Source organism: Vicugna pacos, chromosome 18 (assembly GCF_048564905.1).
Source record: "Vicugna pacos chromosome 18, VicPac4, whole genome shotgun sequence".
NCBI classification, from domain to species: domain Eukaryota; kingdom Metazoa; phylum Chordata; class Mammalia; order Artiodactyla; family Camelidae; genus Vicugna; species Vicugna pacos.
This window is the reverse complement of record NC_133004.1, coordinates 39,481,395-39,499,981: the sequence shown is the minus strand read 5'-3', so window position 1 is coordinate 39,499,981 and position 18,587 is coordinate 39,481,395. Positions and strand designations below refer to the sequence as shown.

Here is an 18,587-nt window from a genome sequence, read left to right as displayed (position 1 = left end):
TATTTCATAACTTATGGTGGAAAAAAATTTGAAAACGAATATATATGTATGTTCACATATGACTGAAGCATTATGCTGTACACCAGAAATTGACACAACATTGTAAACTGACTATACTTCAATAAAAAAAAAATATATATATATATATACAAAGAATGGGGGAGGTGTCTTTGAACTGCTGTGAAAGGGTATCCAAGACATAGTAAGTGAAAAAAAAAACTAAGGTCTATAACAGTGTATATAATAAGCCACCTTTCGTGTTTAAAAAAGTGTAAAATAAAAATCTATGTTTGTTTTTTATTACATGTGTATAAAGGAGCTCTGGAAGGATCTATAAAATACTAAGAACAGTGATGAGGAGCAGGGGAAGGAGAAGCTTTCCACTGAATAGTTTATGTTTTAAATTTTAACCACATGAATGAAGTACCTTGTCATGAAATTCAATACTTAAATAAACAAAACCAAACAGATAAAATTGTAGCTGTGCTGTGAGCGCAGATATGTGAGGTTTACACCTGCCAGGGGACAGAGCCTGAGCTGGGGTCGGGGAGGAGACGGGGCGGCGTCTGAGTTAGAGGGGAAGTCTGTTCTTACGCTTGTTCAAGAAGTAAATATTTAAAAAGCAGAGTAAACTGTCCCACTCACAGCAGAGCAGCATCGAGGCTTTGGTGGGAGGAGAATGCACCCATGAGGGGAGCGGGGCCAGGTTCCCACTGCCCCCTCCTGTCCACGGGGCTGGCCTCCTGCCAGATGCCCCCGCATGCCCACCAGGGCCAAGACTCCCTGGGAAGAGCACAGAGACAGAAAGAAACCTCACCGTCTTCTTCATCTTTTCCACGAAGCTGCTGTCTTTGACAGAGGAGGTCCTGCAAAACAAAAGTGTCTGATGGGCACGGGAGGCACGTGGGGCACCAGGGGTGTTCCTGGCCCCATTCCCCGGGGACCACGCCAGCAGCTGCCTCTGGCCCAGTGCCGGGGCTGGAAGACGCAGGACCCAGGCTCTGAGGCCTCCTGTGTCCTCAGCGGTAACTCCAAATCCAGCACCTCGCAGGGCCAGGGCCTACCCCCCCCCCCCGGATACGGAGAGCGCGAGAACAAAGAAGGGTCACGTTCACGCCCCCGTCCCCTACCGTCCACAGCCATGGTCCCCACAGCCTGTCTCTCCTCCAGTCACCACCTCACAGGAACCGAGTCTCCCAGGTAAGATCCGGACCATGCCACTGCCCTGCTCCACTCTCAACCCTTCGATAGCTTCCATGACCCACAGAACAGGGAACACAAGTCCCTTCAGAACCTGTTTCCAGCCTCCCCAGCTACGCCCATCCACACACCATCCCTCCATGACGGTTCTCAGAATTCTGTCAACCCATCACCTCTGCCCAGAGCATTCTCACCCCACAGACCCCCGCTCCCCTGCTAGGCTCCTGGGATTCCTAACACCCCCGCCCCCCGCCCCGTTCCGTCAGGCCACATTTACTCCTGCTCTCCAGAGAGCAGCACCACCGCCCGGCACGCCCGCCCCCTTTCCACCTCTCGTAGGCTGGCCAAGGTGGCCGGAGAAGGCTTTTGGAGCCTCCCTACCCACCTGAGAGGGTCTGACATCTGTGGAAAGCTCATCTTTCTCAAAGGACAGAGGTTTCCATAGACGCTACATCTGAGGAAGGTGGATTGGAGGCCTCGCGAAGGGACCAGCGGCACCCCCACCGCGAAGCGAGTGGCCAGCTGCCTTCCCTGCATCTCCAGGTGATGTGTACCAGCCTGGGTGGGGTAGGCGCCGCCAATGCCAAGGGCATGAGACTAAATGAGGCGGCCTGGACCTCCCAGGGGCCAATCACAAGTCCGGGGAAACACAGAGTCCAGGAGGAAGGGGAGGGGCCACACATCAGGGGCAGAGACTCGGATTCTGCCACCAAACAGGCTTGTGACCGGATAAGCTGGGCCTCTCAAGCCTTGGGTTCCTTCGCTGGAAACTGCATCTTGGCTCCTGCAGTCGCCCTGGTGCCATGCACAGTGCCTGGAGCCTGGATAACTCTTGGGGATAAAAGGGGTGTTCTCTGGATGAAGAAAGCTGTTTGGGTCGCTCTGTGATTTCAAAGCCACCCAGGGGCACAAGGTGGGCCGTGTGAAGACCAAACACTGGAGCAGATACTATGTCTTGGGCCTTCCGAGGGTGCAGGGACTGTGGCCAAAGAAACCAGAGAAAGCCTCTTGGAAGAGCTAGGGTCTATTTTCAGAGATGGAAAATGGCTCCCAGGAGGGAAAGCCAGAGGCAGGGGTGCTGAGGGGCTCCCGGATGAGGCCCATGCAGCTTGTGGGGGCTGAGCTCTGGGAAGGAGGGCATGGGTGCCCCCCATGCAACTGCATGGGGCAGATGCTCCAGCTGGCAGTGAGGGAGCAGAGAGGGGAGCCCTCCACACAGGTCTGGCTGGGGGAGTCAGAGGGCAGGCGAGATGTGCTAGGGCCCCTGCCGCCCAGGGAAGGATGCTCCCAAGAAGGATGAGCACTTCTGAAGGCTGGCACTGGTCTCATCACTAGCTCCAGCCGCTGGGGAAGGGGGTCACTCCTGCAGACCCACAAGGGGAAAAGGGAAACCCAAGGAGACTGGGAAGCCCTCGTCCGTGCCTCTAGCCACTGCCCGGCTCAGGGCAGGCTCTGCACATTCCCACTGGCTACACCTGGCCTGCTAGGCAGCGGCAGGATGGTCCTGCCCACCTGGGTGCCCTTGGCTGGCTTTACACGCCCCCGTCCCCCACAACTGATGCTGCATGCTCGGATTGCACTCAGAACCTGAACTTCCACAGGCGGAGGAGTGGGTGGCTGGGGCCTTCCTGGTTTCCAGTCTAAACCCTTCCTGCAAACGCAGCCTGCAAGCCAGGACTGAAGGGGCCAGGGTGCCCGTGCCCCAAAGAGTGCCCCTTCCACCCAGGGACCCGAGTCTGCCAGTCAACTCTATACAGCGCCCTCTTCGTGCCTCCTGGCGGCCCTGCCCAGGAACAAGTTCCATCCATACCCCAGCAGGGGTGCCTGCAGGCATCCACACTGTCTGCCTGGACACTGTCTAGAACTGACCTCGTCAGGGTGGGCTCGTCCTGTGGAGATGAGTACTTGCACCCCATGCTTTCTGACTCCCAACTCTGGGACGTGAGGGAAAAGGCAGGTTGCTGCTCTCCCCTGGAAGCAGGCTGGGAGCCAGCATCTCAGAGGTCGGGCCCTGTCCATCTTCTACCAGTGCTGGCGGGGCGGGCAGACTGGCCCAAGGACTCTGAACATCCTCCTGGACCACCCCCCCCCCCGTCCTCTCCGAAGCCCTGCCGAGCCCCTGCCCGCCTGTCCCCGCGAGACTGGGAACGCTGCCGCATCTGGCGGCTCCGGCAGGGAGGAACCGGGACTCAAGGCTGAAACCTCCCGTGAGCCCCTGTGTCTCGGCACACACCCCTCCTCCTTCTATATGGACCGAGGGAGGGAGAAAACCTTCCCAACCCTGCTCGGGTCTCCTTGGTAACTGTTTATATCAGAGCCCTTTCTCCCCACATCCTCCCCCTTCCCATGAAGGAAAAAGAAAAAAAGAGGAAGTCGTGTGGGCTGAACAAAGCTCTTCCAGACACTGCAAGGCAGTGGTGCAGGTTCCTAGGGCAGGGCCCCTTCTCCATAAAGGAAGCACATCCATCTCGCTGCCCGGGCACCTCAGAATCACATTAAATTAGATCTGGTCCCCATCTTCCTCCCTACAAAAGAACTGTGGGCAACAGAGCCTAAGACACTGGGCCCAGGCACCTAGGAGCAGAGTGTGCTGTGAAACCGGCACATCTCAGCCTCCCACCACGCAGTGCAGGGAACGCCCGGCAAGGTGGACACCACGCTGGCCTCTGAGACGTTTCCAGGTAGGGAGCCCCCCTTCAAAGGCACCCAACTACAAACAGCCCATCAGAAGAGGCCGTAGCCGGCCCAGGCTGAGCCCAGAGACCATGTGGCTCCGGAATACAGTACAAAATGTTCCAATTAGGGCTCTCCAGCCCCAGACTGGGAGCAGGAGTGTCTCTGGTTCTGGCTGCAAAAGTTAACTGCAGCCCGCCGGGTGGCGGAGCCAAGACGTAGGATGGACAAAAGCACTGAGTCACTTGGACAGAGATGAACCACGATATCCCAGTGTGATTCATTTTGTGTCTAGTCCCAGGCAACACTCAGAAGGGTTTCTGAAAAGTGCAACTCAAATTTAATTTTCTGCACAGCGGAACTGATTTCTTTTGGGACCTTCCCCTGCCTGTGGTGACGCACGGGGCAGCTGCTTTTGAATGGCTCCCTCCCAGAGCCTAGTGTATGGCGACAAGTTGTCCAGTCCCAGGAACAGCAGGCACCCATGACAGGAGAGGGGAGAAGAGCTGAGGCCCGGTACTCAATGGTGGCAGAGCAGGGGCAGGCTGGCTGAACCAGGGCAGACTTCACCATGGGCAGGGCTGTCCCTGAGCCGTGGCGCAAAGAGCTAATGGTCTGTAAAAAACTGTCTCTGGTGAAAGCGAAGTGGTTTGCTGGAGCTTAAACCAAAACCAGCAGCTCTCTCCACGGACAGAAGGCAGGGAGGACACGGCTTCCTGAGACAGCTGGCCTGCCAGTCCTCCCCCGGGCTTCTGCACATACAACCCTTTCCCAGCTTCCTACTCAGCTTCTCAGACTCAGCTCAGGGACCCCAATCCTGACATGCCCCCCAGTGGAGGGGTGCCCTTCCTCTGCACTCTCACTGCCCTGGGCTGTTCCAGCATCACCCACTGCACCATGCTCACATCCCCCAACTGCACATGAGCCCCCACAGATGCCGTGTGTCCCCGCGCCCTGGTGCCTGACCCAAAGAGACGCAGCCACCAGCACCAAGAGCCCCGGTGACGCCAGCAAGGTCAGGAGGCCCAATGACATTAGACTTTCATGGCCTTCCCAGACAGGTCACATCTGAGGTTTTGAGCACTGGCTGGAATGGCAAAACTACCCCAAGTCATAGACAGGAGAGGCGCCTCGGTGGCCAAGTGGCAGTGGAAAACCCAGACTTGGGCTTGGGGGAGCAACGTGGATGCCCTGAGCCCACCTCCTCGCCCTTTCTACCCATGGGGGAGGCTTTGGGTGCTGTCCACCCTCCATGTCCACAGGGGCCTTTCCTCATGCTGTTCTTTTTGTAAAAACTCATCTGTATTTCTATTTTCATGCTTGGCAGAGGCAAGGACCCTCTCTCTATAAAGAGTGGCCCTGAACTGGGTGTGGAAAGAACAGCTCACTCTCCATCTGCTGGTGCTCGGGAGATAAAGGCAGACAGAGCCGGTGTCGGCAGCCTTGACGCCTGGCTTTCCTGGCCTTTCTGTTGAGAACTAGCCGCCAGTCAAAGGTCACTTAGGAAAATAAGCTCTTTTGTGGCTTTTCAGAAGCAACCCCCAGTGGGATGCAGTCAGCAGACTCCAGACTGTGGGAAACTCCAGGAAACAAGTGATCTGGGTTCTTCAATACAAATGCCGCGAGGGAGTCGCCAGGATGGAGGGAGACCTGACGATATATTAGGGGGAAGCAGCCCGACAGTAGAGGCCGCAAAGAAACAATTCCATCTGCACGACATTCTGGAAAAGGCAAAACTACAGGGACAGAAATAAAATCAGTGGTTGCCAGAGGTGGGGGCTAGGGGTGCCAGCTGTAAGGGGACCTGGGCGGCAAGGGAGCTTGCTGGGGTGTGGAGTGCTCTGTATCTTGGCCGTAACATGGGTTACACAATTGCACATACCTGTCAGCTCTCATCAAACTGTACACACACTTTAAAAAGGTGAATTTTACCTCATGTAAATTATACCTTAATATACCTGACCCCCCCTAAAAAAGACATAAAATTTAGTAATCAACTGCAATGTAATGGGTTTTGATCTTGAATTTTTTAAAAAAACAGTTACAAAAATTCATTAGGCACTCTGGGAACTATGAACAAGGCTGCTGTACCTGAGGATGCTGAGACTTACTGCGGACTTCCGGGGGAGGGAGGATGGCGCTGGGTCGGGTTTAAACGGGGAGTCCTTGGACTGGAGAGGATGGAAATATTCTCATAGTCCCTATTTCCATATGATTTCATACGCAAATTTCCAATTTGCGTATGAAATCATATGCTTTAGGATAAGCCAGGAACAGCAGAGAGGGGGAAGGAAACAAGACTGGCCGGGAGGGGACGGCTGTTCAAACCGGGTGACAGGTGCACGAGTTCACTCTCCTGTGCTCTGCGCTTCGCTGTTTGTTTGAAATGTTCCATTATAAAAAGCTTTGTTTTTCTCTCAAGCAGCCTCAGGCGCCACAAGTGAAGCCTAGCTGCAGGGGGTGTGGGGAGAGTGAGGGGTTCCTCAGGGCCATGAGCAGGGCAGCCCAGGCTGGCTGGTGGGCAGGGGCTGTGGTGCAGGCCCCACGGAGAAGGGCGGCCGCACTTGGCCCCAGCCACTGATGGCAGGTGTCACTGTAGGCCCGAGGTAGCCAGGTCTGGTTTGTTTTTTTTTTCCCAAAAGAAGCCGTAAGTCTGAGTTTAATGTGATGCTGCCAGATTTCTCAATGTTCTAATTTAAAAAATTTTTAAATTTTAATGTAAGCCACACCCAGCCTGCGAGCCAGTTTGCCTCAGAGGCAGACACACGTGCAGCTTCAGGGTTTACTAATTTAACAGTCTTTCTCCGAGCGTCTTTGCTCTGACGGGCCCTGTGCCGAGCGAGGGACCTGATGGGACTGGGCCGCTACCTCTGCACTCTGGGAGGCAGAAGGAGAAGCAAATTCCCATCCAACACGAGGGGCGCTGTATTACATGAGGGAGTGAAGCACGAGGGGCACAGGGAGCCACCCGAGTTCAGACTCCATCCCCCGGGTCCCCTTCCATCAGGAGCTGCCCTGGTGTGGACGCTCTGCCCAGAGGTACCAGCAGAGTGAAGGCTGAGGAGTGAGTGGGAGTGGAGATGAAAGAGCAACTTTTTAAATTATTACGATTACTACTAAGAGAATGCGCTGCTTGTAACCGCTCCTCTTTAACAAGTCTTTAGCTGCTATTATAAACTCCTCAAAAGACCTCCCCAGGGGGATAAAACCATGTTCACGGATTAGAAGGCTCAATATTGTAAGATGCCAACTAATTTACAGAGTCAATCCAATCGCAGCAGGTTTTTTGGCTTGTTTGTTTTGGTGGACGTTGACAAGCTGATTCTAAAAGCTATATGGAAATGCCAAGGGCCCCAAAAGCCAAGAGAATCTCCAAAGAGAAGAACAAAGCCGGAAGACTTAGACTGCCAGATACCAAATCACAAGCTACTATAAAATCATAGAAAAGGGAACAAGGTGGTATTCGTGAAAGGACAGAAAACAGATTGACAGAACAGTACAAGGAGTCTAGAAATCGGCCCCCAACTATATGTTCCCTGATTTATACCTATAGTGAAGCTTTAGTGTAACAAGAAAAGAATGACCTTTTCCAATAAATGGTCCTGGGTCACGTGGGTGGCTATCGAGGAAAAAATGAATTTCAAAGAAACTTGATAATTTGCCAACATCAAAGTCAGTGTCAGCAGGACGGCAGATCTAAGTATCAAAGCTAGAAGAGTGAAGCTTTCAGAAGAAAACATAAAAGAACAGCTTCACAAGCTCAAGATAAGTTATGATTTCTTAAACTGGACACAAAATCATTAACGATAAAGTTGAAGGCCAACCAAAAGGTTGACAAAGTGACTAGCTTAAGGCAAGAATTTCTCATCACCAAAAGATACTATTAAGAGTAAAAAAGGCAAGTTACAGAAAAATATTGACAATACATAGACATCTAACAAAGGACTCATATCTAGAATATATAAAGAACTGTGACAAATCAGCAGGAAGGCCAATAACCCGACAGAAAAAAATATGGGCAAACTTTTGAACAGGCTTTCACAAAAGATATCTCAGCAGCCAATAATGGAAAGGTCATTGGACATTGGAGAAATGCAGTTAAAACAAGTCCCACCACATGACCATTAGAATGGCTAAAATACAAAAGCTGACAGAAATAAGTATTGATGAGAACGGGAAGCAACTGAAACCCCACCTGCCGGGGGTGGGACTGTACGCCAGGACAGGCACGCTGGAAATCTGTCTGGCCCCCAGTTCCACGTCTAACACCTGACAATACTGTGTCCACGGGGAACCACGTCCACATGTACTAGAACGTTCCCTGCAGGACTGTTGGTAACAGTGCCCCAGGCTGGAAGTCGTCTAAAGGGCCATCACTGTTAGCATGAATTAATGATGGTTCATTCCCACAACGGAACATGAGGTCACTCCTGAGCTAGAATCTGTCTGGGGGAGAATTAGGGCAAAGGCTACTCTGCCTGGTGTATTAAGCCCCACCCCTCCCGGCCCGTGAGGGCAAAGGCTGCTTCAAGTGTCCTCTGGACGGACGCTGATCCATCCTGAGAGCAGTCCAGGCTCAGCGGGTCTACAGGTGGCATCTTCGTCAGCCACGTGTGGACAGCGGCAGCAGAGACAGCTTCCAGGCTCCTGAGGTCCTGGGGCCAAACCCAGAGGGTGGTAAGGGCCCCAGAGGCCAGCACACCTGGGAGGTTCACCTGCGGACACAGGGGCTCCTCCTGGGGCCCCTGCACCTAGAAGCCCAGGGTCGGGGCAGCGTATGTGTGTCCTGTGCCTCTGTGCTATTCCAAGTGCCTGCTTGTCAGGTACAGTTGCTCCCATTGGCTTCGTTTTTAAATACCATCCATGCCCAAAGGTTTGGACTCACCATCCAGGTGGCTAAGGCCTTAAAACACCAACTAGAAGCCACCAGAGATCATGGTGAGAATTCTGGATGTAAGCCCAGGCCTATGTAGCCCCACACGAATCGCTCCAGTGACCTGGGGGTAAGGGAGGCTCTGGGCCATGGCCGAATCCACCTGCTCACTGAACACGCAAGTGGGGTTCACAGCAGGAGGCCCAGGCTTGGGGCTCAGGTGACCTCGCTGAATCTCAGTTTTCTTACCTCTGAAATAGGGATATTAACTACATCTTAAGAGACTGAAGGCGGCCTGACAGAGTGGGGAGATCATGGGGTGTGGGGTCTGCAGATCTCGTTTCAAAAGGCAGCTCTACTACCTGTACTTCAGGCGGCCTTGGGCAAACTCCTCAGTCTCTAGCACCGCAGCTTTCTCCTCTGCAAAACGAGGTTAACAATGGTGTCCCTCAAGGGCTCTTGTAAGACTGGAAATGATATTAATAATAAGGGTAAATGCATACCATTTGAGGGCTCATCCTGCACCAGGCCCTGGGCAAACAGCCCTACAATGGAACATACCATTTAATTTTTACCCATGAGGTAAGTTCTATTATTACCTCCAATTTGCAACTGAGGACATGGACTCCAAAGATTAAGTAAGGGCAAATGTCACAAGGTTAAGACGTAACACAGTCAGGATTCAAACCTTTGTTACCCAGTGTCAGGGCCTAGAACCTAACCTCTGTGCTATGAAAGTTTCCTCCGTGTAGCGAACACATAAAACCCCTGGCCCAGGGTATTCAACATGATATAATGAGGGACGAGAAAGAGATTTAAAATAGGGTTAAAATTTTAGGATCATGAAGAGGGAAACAGAGTTCCAGGATGCTGGCAAAGATGGACAATTGGAATCTACAAAATACAGGGGCTTCCAACAGAGGAATTTCCAGTCTACCCTGCAAAGCCAGAGAGCTCGGGACGGGCAGAATGGCAGCCCCACACACCCCCAGGCACAGCCGGGCCTCACCCCGGGGTTGGGGGCCACCTCCATCTTACACACAGGGCAACGTGGGGCCACTGTAACCTGGGGCCTGAGAACTGGTCACCTTATCTTGAGTGCCATCATTTCCACCAAAACTACTTTCCCACCCCAGGAAGGTACCTGCTGCACCCCAGCTGCAACAGGCTGGATTCCAGCTCACCGGCCCAGCCTCCCAGCCTCCCTCTGGCCCTCTGCTGGCAGAGCCCTCGAAGTCTCGGCGTGTGGCCCCACCTCCCGTCGCACACCTTCCTGATCTTCCCAAGGGGGATTCCTTCTTAAGAGTTCCCAGAGCCTGCCTGGCCTCCCCCTCCACAATGAACAGGGAGGCCGCTCACCCTGCTGGGCTGGCACTGCTGTTGCAGAGAGGCCCAGATTAGATAAATGCACGTGGAAATATTTCACAAATCATTTTTAAAAATTACCTTTCAACATCCTGACTTCTTAGCTTCTTTAATGTAAAGGCCAACTTTGCACACCTGCGTATTGCTGGGTACCAAATACTTTCTGACGCAAACACTGAACAGCTACCATGTGGCAAGCCTGGTGCCAGGTGACATCAGAAACATCACCCCATTTAATACCCACAAGCCCCATGAGGGCAGGGTTACTGCCTCCATTTAGGGTTAATGATCTCCGGGGAGGGGAGAGGGGCTGGAGGTCGATTTAATCCCCAACGGCCAATGATTTAATCAATCACACCCATGTTAACGACACCTCCATAAAAACCCCAAAGGATGGGGTTTGGAGAGTTTCACGGTTGCTGGACACATGGAGATGCAGGGAGGACGGCACCCCCAGTGGGCATGGAAGCTCCACATCCCTTCTCTACACCTTGTCCGATGCATCTCTTCCACTGGGCTATTCCTGAGCTGTGCCCCTTATAATAAACTGGTCATCTAGTAAGTAGCATGCTTTCCTGAGTTCTGTGAGCCACTCTGGCAAGTTAATCAAACCTGAGGAGGGGTGATGGGAACCTCTGATTTAGCTGGTCAGTGACACCTGGACTTGTGATTGTTGTCTGAAGAGGGTGGTGGGTGGTCTCGTGGGACTGAGCCCTTAACCTGGGGGATCTGATGCTAACTCCAGGGAGACAGTGTCAGACCCACTGGTGTCCGGAGATTTGGAGAACTGCTTGTGGAGTCTTCCTCACACACCTGGTCACAGAAGTGCTCGGGGTGAGGACTGAGTTTTCCTCATATGCTGTCACTCCCCAAAGCTCTAAGCTCCAGGTTGCTCTCCTCATTTAAAAAGAGAAATGAGCAAGCGTTAGGTGACAGGGACATATTAGCACCAAATGCGACTCTCTCCTTGTCAGTGATGAAAAGGACTGAAAGGACTGTGCCAAGGAGCGACCTGGCCCGGTGGACAGAGCCTCTGTGAGCCCATCTGCTCACAAAACGGAAAGATCTGGGGTCTGGAGTGAGGTATCACGTGGGTGCCGGCTCCAGCTCTGCCTGGTGCTGACGACCTTTACAGGGCCGACCCTTCCCTGCCCTGAGCCTCGGGTTACCTATCTGTACCTGGTGCCTTCTACTCCGAACGGGTGCTGTGAAGCCTCAATGAGAACCAGGTACCAAAGGACCTTGAACACAGAGAGGTGCGGTGTAAACATAAGGGACTGCCGAGGCAGATCCGCAGCAGAGTCCACCACAGGCAAACCCCCAGGCTCAGCCCAGCTGCAAGGGACCCCGCGTCGCCCAGCCGGCTCGCTCCTGCCCGAGGCCCAGGCACGGCACTGTTGGGACGGCAGAGACGGACAGGCTCAAGAGGGGCCTGGGTGGTGTCACTTACATGGGCTGAATTTTGGTGAACTCAGGGATTTCTTCCTTTTTCTTCCTGAAGAAGAACCAGTAGGTCAGGAGACCCACAATGAGAGAAAACAGGATCATGTCCATTGTGCTGAAGAGGGACACCTCTTCCGTCACCGTCTCAGCCGCGGTGGCACCGGCATCCACGCTGGAGTCCCCCATGTTGACTGCGAAACTGTTGGGGGAGAGAAATGACAGACGTCAGCAGGGAAGAGCAGGGTCCGCCTCAGGACTCTTGGGGAGTCTCCCGAAGGCTTTGGTCCTGGCCTCATGCCCCAGGGGCCGCAGCAACCGGCAGAGGACCGGGGACCAGGGCTGCTGGTTCAGCAAGGCCCCCATCAGGATGCAGCTGCAGCCTTGGCCTGGAACTAAATTAGCACGTGGCCCTCTGGCATCTGCGCAGCCCTGCTGTACCTGGGCTGGAGCTAGGACTGGGCCCCCCAAGAACACAGAGAATGGAAGCCACAGACTCCCAGTACTAGCATCCCCCAGCCCCTCTAGGGCCCAGTAGAGGGGGGGCTTCCACACGAGAGGGGCCACTTCACAGCAAATCCTTTCCCCTGCTGTGCGGCCAGCCTGTGATGCCCCAACCTCTGCACATTTCAAAGGTCTTCAGGACTGGTCCTTGGACAGGTCCCGGGAAGTAACCTGTGAGCTCTTGGAATGTGCCACCTGAAAAGAGTGTCTCCATATATCTGACACCTTGGGTCATACAGATCTATGCTAATGGTCTGATTTAGGGGAACACCCAGGGCTCTGAATCCCATCATACTGGTCTGACCTCTGGGGTGCTGGAGACTGCATCAGTGAGCTGAGACCCATGGGCGCCCCATGCCTACAATGTTGACTCCCAATAAACACCCTGGACACCAAGGCTTGAGTGGGCTTCCCTGGTGGGGAACACTTCATACACGTTGCCACAAGTGGTTACCAGGAGAATTGAGCTCTGCTGTCTCACTCTCCTGGCGGAGGACAACTGGAAGCTTGTGCCTCCTTCCTCCTGGACTCTGTCCTATGGAGTCTTTTCCTTTGCTGATTTCAGCCTGTTTCCTTCTGCCATAATAAACCGTAACTGGGAGTAAAGTAGCTTATCTGAGTCCTATGAGTCCTGCTGACTTGCTGACCCAGAGGGTGGTCCTGGGGAGCCCCCACCACACCAGCCTAGTTAGTCCCCTTGAAAGAACTGCTCACTGGTCCTCCCACCATGGGAACCTGGCAGGTATCAGATTTGGTATGAGTCAATGAAGGCTGAGCTGAGAGTCCCTGAAACCCCAGTGGTGCGCTCCTGCCTCTCATCACTGGCTCGGCCCTGGAACCTGCATCATGCCCTTTTGCAATCACTGTTCTCGCCATGTGGGCTGCTCTCATTGCAACCATGGCCCCAGACTTGGTCAGAAACATCTTAGTCAGAGCTCAGCCACTCGGGCAATGGGAGATTACCAAATATCTGACTTCCGTTAGCTGTCACTGCCTCCGGGAAACCACAGGGCGGGCCCCTGCAGCTAGGACTTTATCCCAGCATCTGAGGGCTCGGGGTATTGGCCCTGCCATCCTGTGCAACCTGCCAGGAATGGGCAGTTCAGGATGGGTCCTCAAGCCTGGCTCTCTGCTTCGTGATCAATAGGAGGTGCTCTCTGAATGGCTGAGTTCCTGACTGAGATCATCCTAACGTATCCTTTTAGACACCTGAACATTAAAGGACAAACTTAACTCTAGTGCCCAGAGAATACTGTTTATATTTAACTATTAACCTAAAGACACATTTAATATTTATTGAACTTAGTCACGTCCTTATGTCTAACTCTGACTGTGTCATCTGTCACAAGACTTCTTCCATGGAAACAGAGACAAGGGACCTTGTCCCACAGAATTAGGGGCCCAGATGGAAGCAGCTGGGGGTGCTGGTCAGGGTCGATGTTCTGACACGGGAGGGCCCGGCTGGTGCCCCTCACAACAAGGCAGTCAGTGAACACCGCTCCTGTCTGACTCGGGCCGCCCGGCACCCTTACTGTACTGACTGGGCACCAATGCCCACCAGGCTAAGTGACTGTTTCTTGACCACACAGCTCAGAAGAGAAAGCTCAGCCCTGGAGGAGGAGTCTAAGGTGCTGGTGCTGCACAGGGAAGGGCTGCACGTCGGACTTCACACGACCCCATTCTTCCCCCATTCTTTCTAACAACGTGAGGCTCAAGCCACCAGGCCCTGCAACGGACACCTAACAGGCTGTTCTCTGCACAGTAGCAGAGGGAGCCTTTCAAAAAGTAACTCAGACCACGTTACCTCCCTAATCAAAACCCTCAAAGGCTTCATGTCACACTCAGCACAGAATCTAAAGTCCTTACCTGGTTGATATGCCCCAGTCGGTCTGGCCCCTGGATACCACTCCTACCACGTTTCTCACTATCTCTCCTTTCCTCACACTCACCGGTCACACTGGCCTCCTTTACTCAAGCCTCTAGGCCTGCTTGTGCCTCACGGCCTTTGCACATGTTAACACAGCTATCTGGATGCTCTTCTAGTTATCTACAGGGTTCTCTCCCTCACTTCATTCAGGTCTCCACACAGAACTCGCCATCTCAGGGCGACTTGGCCTCAAGGCAGTTATCTGGTCACTCTCCCTGCCCTTCCCCCATCACAGCCCTGATCACTAGCTGACGTTATGTTATACGTTCCCCGCTGACTATCTCTCTGACTACATGGTTAGCCCACAAGGGCAGAGAATGAGCATCCAACAGCAACTTGTTGAATAAGTGAGCACAGGATTCTAGAGCAGTTGGGCTGGCAAAGCGCGGCACACAAATCACAGCGGTTTTCTAATCTGAAAAGCACAACATGGGCACGTGATGATGACAGTCTGAGGCTACGTCCACTAGTCCCCACTCCCCCTCTGTCTCGAACACCTGCACTTGCTGCTTCCTGCCACCTCTCAGGCCTCTCTCTTCGAGCCCAGAGTCGGAGCCCACGACTTCCTGCCCCGCCGCGGAGACAACCAGGCGCTGGCTACTGGGAGCGTGCCTGACTCCCCGCAGCAGGTCCTGAGGCCCCCAGCATTCAGACCTGGGTCTCAACAGATCCAAGAATGTCCCCAGCAGCTCTGACTCTGAGGCATGAAATGTCAGACAGAAAGAGCTGCAGAGGGGCTCTGGGGGGGACCCTGGCCATCATCTGCTCAACAATGGAGAGTGAGAAGCTCCAAGGGATAAGCAGCTCACCTGTGGTAAGACTAGAAAGGGGCGCCAGCTTCCTGGGGGGGCTGCACTCAGTACCCAGCTAAGTGGGGGGACCAAGCGGACATGTGTTTCCCCCCTGCTCTGTGTGAGCTCCTGAAGGAAGGACAGTCCCAGAGGCACCTCTGTATCTGCCACGTGGTGGGAAGGCAGGACTGGCAGGCTGGCAAGGAGGGCGTCAACCTGGGAGGGAACACCTTAACCTTACACTACCCACTGGGATTCCCAGTAGGATCCGGAGCAGCACGCCTCCGGGCTGAAGCCCTGAAAAGCTGTTAAACCATTATTTCGACATCACTTAAACCACCATCATCACACACAAACACGCCCACCAGTCTCTCCAGGCTGTGTCTCCATCCCTGCCCAGGGCACTCACATGTGCTGGGGCTGCTCTTCCCCTACTTGCTTCCTGCTCAGTCTTCAGACCTCAGCTCGACTGTCACTTCCGGGGGTCACACTTTCCTGGCACATAATCTAGTGCTTGATAACGCCCCGTGGAATGAATGAAGGGAGCCAGTGAATTCAACACGGAGCACAGGATGTGAAATATGCATGAACCAAACATGAAGCATGCACAATGAAAAGAACTTTGAGGCTGGGAGTGTGCGCACATGGTAATCCTCCAGGACACACGTTTCCAAACTTTCTCAACTCACGGAGCCCTGGCACCTCAGTAAAATTTTCATGGTATCCCTAGGCCAGGAGAAACACCTAACAGATGCAGTTAGGAAGTGACCAGATCCAACCACTGAAAATCCAGCTTTGCAAAGACACAAAGTATCAGAAGGAATGTCAAAGATCTCACGTTGATACTGAGAAGCACCCCAAGTGGCAGTAAGGTGGACAGATGTGGACTCTCCCTCAGCACCTCTGAGCGTCGGCTATGGTGCCCTGAGGGACGACTCTGCCACTAACTGGGCAAACTGCTTACTGGCAGCAGGCTTTTATGTCTTTCTCCGTAAAGTTAGGGTATGGAAAAAGGGGGTGCATTGAAAGACCAGCCAAAAAGGTCTCCCACTCTCCAAAGAGAGCAGATATGATCTGATCTTTTACTATAAATTAGGTCTGTGTGTAACTTTTCATTTTTATCATAAATGACAACGTGCATCCGGAAAAGGGCTCAGATAGACAGACAGGCGCTATTCCTCTTGAATTTCATCACTGGCCAGTTCCCATTGATGTCGAAGGCCAAGGGCATCACCTCCAGGGCCCGCACTGGATTCAGCAGGCAGCCCGATTTGTGCAGCTGAGCAGGCTGTACAAATCACTGGCCACCCAGGGCCGAGGGCATGGAGGGGATTTGGTCAGCTCTGAAAGGGCAACCAAGGCAAGGACAAAAGGGCCCTTTCTCCATCTGACTGTTTACAACACTGGAGTGTAAAGTCCTCCTCCAGGAAATGTCTGCAGCTTTGCCTTTGCTGTACGTAACTTCTGGTCAGTAAATGACTGATCATCAGAGCCGGCACTGACGTCACAGGGAGCTGGTTACAGATGCAGCAACAGAAAGGAAGGAAGCTAGCAAGAGATTCAGTTGGCCCCTTCAGCATGCACAAGGCCCAGGCAAACAGTCGCTGTCACCTCCAGGAAGCTCAGACCACCCCCCGCCCCCAGCAGCAGTGCGAGCAGAGTCTGCTCAGGGTCACAAAACTCTGCCAAGTTTCAGTGGCTTCAGGACGAGGGAAAAGCCACAGGGAAACCAAGCCTGCTCTTGTCTCGCAGTTCATCCTCCAGAGCCTAAGATGCCCAGGGAAAAAGGCCTCCCCTGGTGGCCTACTCGACAGTGCTGCTCAAAAGGGCAGCTGGAACAGATTCCCCAGTGGTGAGCGTGTCCACAGAGCTGATCATTCAAAGTGAGACAAGGCTGGTGTGGCTTTCTGTGGGTTTATTCTACTTGGGGCTCACTCAGCTTCTTGACTCTGTAGGTTTGGGAATTTTTTAGCCATTATTTCTTCAAATAGTTTCTCAGCCCAACCCTCTTTCTCCTCTCCTTTTGGGACCATGACAACATAAATGTGTTTTGTTATTAGTTCCACAAATCCCTGGGCTCTGTTCAGTTTTAGTGGTCCAGTTTCTCTCTGTGGTTTAGACTGGGTAAGTTCTACTCTTCTATCTTCAAGTTTACTGGAGATTCCCTCTGTTGTCTCCATTCTGCTGTGGTGCCTCCCATCCACTGGGTTTTGTTTTTATTTCATCTTTTTGTTACAGTATTTTTCAGTTCTAAGATGTCTGGCTCTTCTTTATATCTTGTATGACTGTCTTCTCACTCAAGTTGAGACGTTCCCAGTTCTTAGTATGGTGAGTGATTTTTTATTGTATCCTGAACATTTTGGGTATTATAACACTCTAAATCTTATTTAAATTCTCTCTTCTGTCAGACCTCCTCTGCCCATCACACTGGCGGGGGATGGAGTGTGCCAACCCATTGCTGTCATTTGCAGGCGTATCCCAACAGGCACAGCACAGTGGGGAGGCCAGGCGGAGGGGGAAATGGAGCTTTAAGGAAGAAGATAAGATGGTCCAGTCAGTCAAAGAAGGGTCACCAGGGGTCAACCTCTGAACTGAGTTGAGAAAAATGGCCAGAGTCCAACAGTCAGGTAAGGAAGGTAAGAGAAGTTCCAGATAGAGGAAGCATGTGTCAAGACATAAACCACAAAAGAGCAGTAGTTACAGGATCAGGTGTGACTCAGGAGCGCTATGACAGGATACTTTTGTGTGTGGGGGTCTAAGGGTGGCAGGGAAGAGATGAGCCTTTTCAAAGAGACCAAGATCCATGTGCGAAGGGCCCAGGAGCCCTCTATGTGTCTAAGGTCTTCGGGCCCTGGGCAGCAGTGATGACAAGGCTAGGGTGTGGCATGATTAGAACTACATCATAGGGCGGTAACCCTGAACAGTGCCTGCACCCACATTATCAGTACAGTCACGGAGCCGTGACCAAGACATCCGAGACTAGAACATACTCTGGCCAATGTGCCATAGCAGATGCCCAAATGCCCCAGCTGACAACCTTTCCCCCACTTAACAGGGCATATTATAGGTGGGATCTGGAAACACATGACTGGCACTGTGTCTGATGCAATGATGTGAAAGAGGAAGGCATCCAGCGGAGCTGGATCTGTGATAGTGTGACTTGGCGAGAAGAGCTAGCATTACTCAGCACAAATGTTGCTGACAAAGCCCCAGAGGGGCTGATCGCCCAAACTGCTGCCTGTCATGGACGGCCATGCAGGCTTGTTTCTGTCAGCCTCCCCAGGGCTTTGGCCACCTGGACTGAACAATACATACTCTGGGACATTCTGAGGGTATAACTTAGTAGCGTGACTAAAAGTTAGCACCAGGCAAGTTCCTGGCACAGAGCTCCTAAAACTCTTGTAATTTTCTATGTGATAAGAGCATCAGGAGCATCTTCTGTTCGAATGCAACTCTGGGTGGGATGGGCTGGTTACCATGATGACCAAGCCATGATGAGAAGCTTGGAGTTTTCAGTACCTGCCCCAACTCTGTTCTCGAAAGAGGGGAGAGGGGCTGGAAGTGGAGTTAATAACGGAGTTGATCATGCCTATGTGAGGAAGCCTCCATAAAATCCCGGAAGTACGGAGCTCAGAGAGCTTCCAGGTTGGGACCACATCTGTGTCCTAAGATGTGACCCTAACGCTACGGGGACAGAAGCTCCTGGGCTCAGGATCCTCCCAGACCTCACCCATGAATCTTTTCATTATATCTTTTGATGAACTGATAAACATAAGTAAATGTTTTCCCAAGTTCTGTGAGCTGCTCTAACAGA

General features: G+C 52.8%; 1 protein-coding gene across 4 annotated transcripts in view; it reads right to left on the bottom strand.

Annotated features, from left to right (window-relative positions):
* The window catches only part of POR (cytochrome p450 oxidoreductase), a 52,676-nt gene that overhangs the window by 10,531 nt on the left and 23,558 nt on the right, over positions 1-18,587 (bottom strand). For all 4 annotated transcript variants that reach the window (XM_015236975.3, XM_015236974.3, XM_072943126.1 and 1 more), the window contains 2 exons: positions 11,562-11,753; positions 818-866 (listed from right to left, as the gene is read on the bottom strand). In XM_015236975.3, coding sequence (XP_015092461.1) covers positions 818-866; positions 11,562-11,740 — 228 coding nt within the window. In that variant the 5' untranslated portion in view covers positions 11,741-11,753. The remainder of the gene's footprint in view (positions 1-817; positions 867-11,561; positions 11,754-18,587) is intronic.